Source organism: Branchiostoma floridae, chromosome 16 (assembly GCF_000003815.2).
Source record: "Branchiostoma floridae strain S238N-H82 chromosome 16, Bfl_VNyyK, whole genome shotgun sequence".
Classification (NCBI taxonomy): Eukaryota; Metazoa; Chordata; class Leptocardii; order Amphioxiformes; family Branchiostomatidae; genus Branchiostoma; species Branchiostoma floridae.
The window spans coordinates 17444490-17451295 of NC_049994.1; the positions used below are offsets into that span (position 1 = coordinate 17444490).

Genomic DNA, 6806 nt, shown 5'->3' on the forward strand with positions numbered 1-6806 from the left:
TCCGAGAGAGAGAGGACTTAACGTTTGATCACAATTATCAGACCATGAGACGCCTCTCAAGGATATGTGATGAATTACAAAGAATTTGGCTTCATGCTGATCATAACTGTACAAACATGATGATGCATTTTACTTTTAAAATTATGTGGGTTATTCTTGAGTGTGACCTATCACATAAGTAAAGTGCGTATGTCCAAGTCCATATGAGTTGCGTTTTGACATTATTTTAGCTCAGGTAAACTTTGAGGCCGAGGAAGTAGTATTTAGGTTAGATAACACGACTGCACAACGGTGGGTCATCGTAAATAAAACAACGACTTTCCTCGCAAACTTTACCCGAACCGACAAAATGCCAGTACCCAACTTATGCGGACTCGAACCTATACGCACAGAGTGGGCGGGCCCTTGGAGCCTGTAGTATGTCAACGTTGCATCAAAGCTGCCAAGAACTATTTCCCGAGTGGTGATCCGCCGCGTGTTGTACTCTGGCAGAAACATCGCGGACATTACAGATACATGCCTGCTCTAACGTCACGATGCTTAACAGTTAAGCTAAGAGCACAACCCGCCGTACGTGCAATTTGTCCGTACGTTTTTTGGGAGGCCACGTCTGTCACGTATTTCTGAAAACTTGGGGAACGACTGGCAAGAGCAGGGAGGGAGTACATCAACGCACGCATGTTAAGTTCTAAGGCCTGTCTGTGCACGTGTGCGGCCTGTCTATCCACCGGATTCCCCACGAGTTCGTACGGAAACGGTACTTACCACTTACGGATCCCAAAAGATTGCCCACGTTTTGGCAGGTAGATAGCACGTATTTGTATACGTACGGTGGGTTGTGCCCTTAGCTTAATGGAATGAACCTTCCATTCACTACTCCATATGTCATTCAGCTACTGGTCTAACGTCATGTTACATTGCTGCGTTACAAATGTATAGTAATGGAATAATGTTTGAATAATACATAAGAAATTACTGGAGTTGTAATTTCTGTATGAGCTTTGCATTACTTTGACATTAGATTGAATCATGTTGAGAATTTTCTTGTGAATTTAAAATTACATGCACTTAACATTTACTAGGCATCTAAAAATCTACAGGGGGCCTTAGATACTAAGATATATCCATCCTATTACATACAAAATATCCTAAGGTTTAATCCACTATTTTCTACGAACGCTCGGCACTGAAAACATAACATTCTTGCCGAAAGTAACGAGAGCCTACTCTTCAAGCAGAGGTTAGGCTCGGACTGTTTTGGGCCGTTTAAAGGTGTATTTATCGGGCTGTCTATTTTGTACCGTTTTCTTTACGTTGGGCCGCGAGAAATAAAGGAAACGGTGCTAAATAGAAAGCCCGATAAAAACAGAGAGCCTAACCTCTGCTTGGAGAGTAACGAGAACCACTCTCTAACCTTAAGACCCAGCCCCGTGCTTTTATAAATTTCCCATCCCATATTTACGGATTCCATCACAGCAGGGCTGAAAGCAGCGGTGATAATGATGGCGATGATCACCTCACACGATCCGTCATCTCCAGCGTCTGTCAGAAATACTGCGCACAGTCCGCCTCTATATGAGGGATATGGTGTCATGGCCACGTCCTGTTGTTTAGGCTATGTTGAGTCGGTTATATGTTTGATACCTCACGTGCATCAAGTTTGTCCTCCCCCCAAAAGGTTTGATCATACTTGAACGTACAAAGCAGGAGCAAAACGAACACTAAATTACAACAAATTGCAAATGATCTATGTCATAGAATACCAAAGGTAGTCCGAAAGTCAAAGAAGATGGGGAAGAATTACAAAACTGAGTTTGTTGTTCGGTGTTTCATACTCTGTTTAGTCACTTATTCAACCTTCCTGACCAATTGGATTTCATCATGAAGACAACGTTTTTAGCCAAATTGTATGTCATTCGCACGCTTGCCTCTCTAGTTTCTATGTTTCCAGAGGATGCCATCCATACAGTTGCATCATCATGGCCTTTATCATGAACGATATCGACCATATCCATGTCACTCTGTCAGATCTGTCATTCTGAAAAACCTGTTAATCTTTGATCTGTTAAGGCAGAGCTGTAAGCCTGTAGATAGAAGGTTACGATAGATGAAATATCAACATCGATTTTTTCTTTGTTGACCCAGTTTTTCGGCAAGTCGTCATAACTCGGTGCGAACGGAACTTTAATTTTGTGACTCAGTTGATATTTCGCAGAAATGGATTTCGATTCCATTTCATCTCGCTATATAGAAGCCTCCACTCCACTTGATTTGGACTGTTGATTGACCAAAATTGGATTGGTGTGACCTATGACATTCTGAATTGAATATCATCCATGGTGTTCATATTCATATCATGTTCTGTCATGGCAAGGCCATGAAATGTAATGGGTGTCATACTTCACAGGCTGTGTTAAGTATATATATAAGTTGCATGTAGATCAAATGTTAAATGAAAAAAAACTCAAGTAAATTTCTGTCATGACAACCGCGACGTGAACGGAGGTTGGCATTTTTAAACACATCCCTACGTCCAGGGAATACGTACATGTATGCTGGAACAAACTGTTACATAACGTTGCTACTATCCTTGCAGACATCCTAAGTGGCCCTTTCCCCTGTGGCGAATCTTCACGTGGTGGTTGGCATTTTCAATAACAGATCTCAAGAATATACGTCCAGGGAATAGGTACATCCGTACATGTGTGTTGGAACACAAAGTACAAGGGCACGGTTGGAAGCAAAGGCTACATTTTTTATTCACATCTAGCAGCGCGCTGTGGATTAAGAACCTCCTCATCAAGGTTGATTGTTTATTTATTCATTTATTTATTGTTTTCTAAGCTCGGAATCCCGCCTGTTTCTCTGGTCTTGATTCACCTAGATGTTACATATCCGTCTGATGAAGTTGTCGGGATTACGGTAAGGTCGCAGTGACTGGGTATTATAATGACATCTGGGCGCTCATCGGTATCTTCGAGTTTTCAACAGGAAAGAAATGTATGCCGGTTTGCTACACTGTCTTTAACTAAAAGAAAATGATGTCCAAACACATCGGATTCTCTAACCTATCTGTAAAGACACAAATATTACAACTATCAAGACAAGTGCTTGTTGAATACAGACACAAAAATAAATTAGTCATGATTCGAATCCATAGATTTAATTCCAAGATTCTACTAAACATATCTCAAATAAACTTTTCCTTGAAAAGCAAAATTATGTACAAATAGATGAATTACAGGTACATGTAATATACGAATAACCTAGCTTCATTACCATTATCCCTGCCACACTTTGTTGCACGTTGATTAATGATATGTAGCTATACTTCAATGTTTCTTCTTACATTTCTACTGTACATGATTGCATCACGCAACTCAAGTCAAGCACATGAACGAATTGCCCCTTTGATATAGATGCATGGCTATAAACAATCACACAAACAATAAACAAATATCATGCGCCAATAGGGGAAACGTGAAGAAATAGCAGCAAATAATGATAACAGCGTGACAACAACAAAAGACAGCAGCTTGCAAATAGCAGCAACTATGTGCCATTTTAATCTCCAAGCAGATATGGGGAGAAAAGATCATGATATTGCTACCCACCCCCCATTGTGCGCATTATTGAAAACGATGCGATCAGAAAACGTCGCAATCTATTCTCCCAACGTCTGCTTGGAGATCGGTGTCATGTCACGTGGGTTACAAAGAAAATTAAGCCCCGACAAAAAACGAAGTGAAGCAGAATTCTACTCTGTCATCATCCACGAGGTTGCCATGACAACGGTCGTCATCTCCATACAGTGACGATGAACCCTAGCAACACTGTGACCCACGCAGTTGCCGTGGTAACGGTTGCCATGGACGCCGGGATGCTGTTGCAGCCGTTTGCGCCTCTACAGCAGCGGTGACAGACGTACTGACCTGCACATAGCGGCGGGAAGCAGAACTGCAGTTAGAAGCTCAGATGAAGATGTCTGACAGGTATCGTAACGTATTACAAAGCAAAGAGAGACAATTCTGGTTGTGTTAAAGAGTTAAAGAAATATCGACATCCAATATTGTATTATCATGAAAGCTCATCTGTGTTCAACTTGGTAGTAATCATAGTACAATGAATGATAAACGTTCTTTCAACACAAAGGTACACACGGATCAAATCTTCAATGACCACTGTCGCCTTCTTCAGGATATGACCTTTTTCATATCCCGTAGAAGGAAACGGTAGATGTTCAAAATGTATCCGTGTGCACCATTGTGTTGAAAGAAAGTTAAGCATTGTACTATCCAATATCCTTTATTCTACCGAATCTCCAGGCAGACCTACCGGTGGCATAAGGAGTTTAGCTGGCCACAGAGGGTTCTGAACACTGGAGACTATGTTCTACCAACAAAACTATTTCCCGACGTACTGACATTACTTTGGTTTATTTTGTTGCTAATGTCATTTTCAGTTATGTATAGCTGTTTACATTATATTATTTATTATCATCACGACTACTTTACTTCGTACTTATATTCATAATGCATATTCAGTTTGTTAGAATCAATTATGTTTTGTTAATCATGTTTTATTCACCTTCTGCATGCAAAACCTAAGTTATGGCATTTCTATTTGACCTCTGATCTCCATCCTTCACTTTGAGTTACCTCAGTTGATTTTGTTGGTTTTCTGTTTACGTATTGTATAAGATTTGTTGCTTATGTATTGTATTCATTGATCATGTATTGTACGACTCCAGGAAGAATAGTGATACTACATTTAGTATCACTAATGGAGATCCAAATAAAACAAACAAACAAACAAACTGACCGTTCTGCGTGGAGCACTGCTCGTTCGGCGTGTTGGTGACCCCGTTGTTCAGCGCCTCGCTGCTGCAATCGTCCGGCGCTCGGCACCCCCTCCGAACATTCACGAGGTTTGCCGAGCCCTGAGATTCGTACGTCATCTCCAGCTGTATAGGGAAAACCACAAACGTCTCCCTAGCTGGTACACAGACCGATATTTTCGTCAACCGGTATCATGTCCGACTCTTAGATTCGTATATGTAGGTCAAGTCATTTGTACATAATCTCAAATGCGAAACCAGTTCACTCATACATGACTGTGCTGTTATCAATAACATTTTGCTGTTCTGTATGTGGCCTCTCAGTACTGTTGTTAATTACTTGTTGCCATACACTGTACTTTGTGCGATAGTGAGGCAATGAAGTTAACACACCATATTTGCAATATCTAATGTCATGTGCCACTTTAATATGGTACATAATGGCATGTTTTTTTTAACCATCATAAAAGTAACCAATGTATTAAACAGCCCTTCCCATTATCGTAGGTAACAACGACCGAACTTACGTAGCACCACTCTCCAATACCACAGGCCGTCGTAGTGTCTCCGCTCTGCTGGGTTTCTGCGCAACTGCTGTTCCCGGTACATTCATAGCACTGCAAAGTGAGGGACATGCAGCTGTAGTTCCTCCAATAATAGATAAATGCCGTTGTTGTATGATTCTTTAATGATTTGTAGTTGTTGTTATTTTACCACGAACTGTGTTGTACTTCCAGTGATGTACATAAAGTCAGAAAAGTTTAGATCTTTCCCACACATGTTGGTGTATAAGGCGGTGCCAATCTCCCTCTTAGACCTCGGGCCACACAGCAGTGTGAAATATCTAGTGCACATACCGTAGGGTGTATCCAGTCCAGGTGCCAGAAAACCTATATCACCCCCGTCCCGCCCCGGTGTTGCCTGCTGTACATACCGTAGGGGATATCCAGTCCAGGTGCCAGAAAACCTATATCACCCCCGTCCCGCCCTAGTGTTGCCTGCTGTACATACCGTAAGGGATATCCAGTCCAGGTGCCGGATAACCTATGTCAACCCCCGTCCCGCCCCGGTGTTGCCTGCTGTACATACCGTAAGGGATATCCAGTCCAGGTGCCAGAAAACCTATATCACCCCCGTCCCGCCCTAGTGTTGCCTGCTGTACATACCGTAAGGGATATCCAGTCCAGGTGCCGGATAACCTATATCAACCCCCGTCCCGCCCCGGTGTTGCCTGCTGTACATACCGTAGGGGATATCCAGTCCAGGTGCCGGATAACCTATATCACCCTCCGTCCCGCCCTAGTGTTGCCTGCTGTACATACCGTAAGGGATATCCAGTCCAGGTGCCGGATAACCTATATCACCCCCCGTCCCGCCCGGTGTTGCCTGCTGTACATACCGTAAGGGATATCCAGTCCAGGTGCCGGATAACCTATATCACCCCCGTCCCGCCCTAGTGTTGCCTGTTGTACATACCGTAGGGGATGTCCAGGTGCCGGATAACCTATATCACCCCCCGTCCCGCCCCGGTGTTGCCTGCTGTACATACCGTAGGGGATATCCAGTCCAGGAAGTCGGTGACCTTGCTGTAGACCCCGGGACTCTGCTCCAGCGCGCACCCGCCGCCGAAACTCGTCACGCCCGCCAGATACCAGGAGCCGTTCCCGTCCTTCTGGCACACCAGGGGACCGCCTGGGGAAGGGAAACGGCAATTTACACTCACGTGACTGTGACGTAACTGAACGACCACCATATTGATGGATTTAAAACGTGTGCGAAGTCAGTTGTGATATTAAAGCAGGCGGTGGCAGAACCAACCGCCAAGGATTTACGACATCATTTTCCGTGACCAGACAGCTGAATTTGTGCGACTATCTCTGGAACGGTATCACGATCAGAAGACGAATGTGACCCGGGCCTGACTGTGAAGGCATTTCTTTTAGAAATAGATTTAGTTTCCATGTAGTGG

The 6806-nt window shown here is 43.4% G+C and overlaps 1 protein-coding gene across 1 annotated transcript in view; it reads right to left on the bottom strand.

Moving 5' to 3' along the window:
• Positions 1–3251: 3251 nt before the first annotated feature.
• LOC118403965 (chymotrypsinogen A-like) overlaps positions 3252–6806 on the bottom strand; it is an 8912-nt gene continuing 5357 nt past the window's right edge. Inside the window, exons 6-9 of the mRNA XM_035802865.1 lie at positions 6387–6529; positions 5365–5454; positions 4822–4963; positions 3252–3932 (exon numbers count right to left, since the gene is read on the bottom strand). Coding sequence (XP_035658758.1) covers positions 3799–3932; positions 4822–4963; positions 5365–5454; positions 6387–6529 — 509 coding nt within the window. The 3' untranslated portion in view covers positions 3252–3798. The remainder of the gene's footprint in view (positions 3933–4821; positions 4964–5364; positions 5455–6386; positions 6530–6806) is intronic.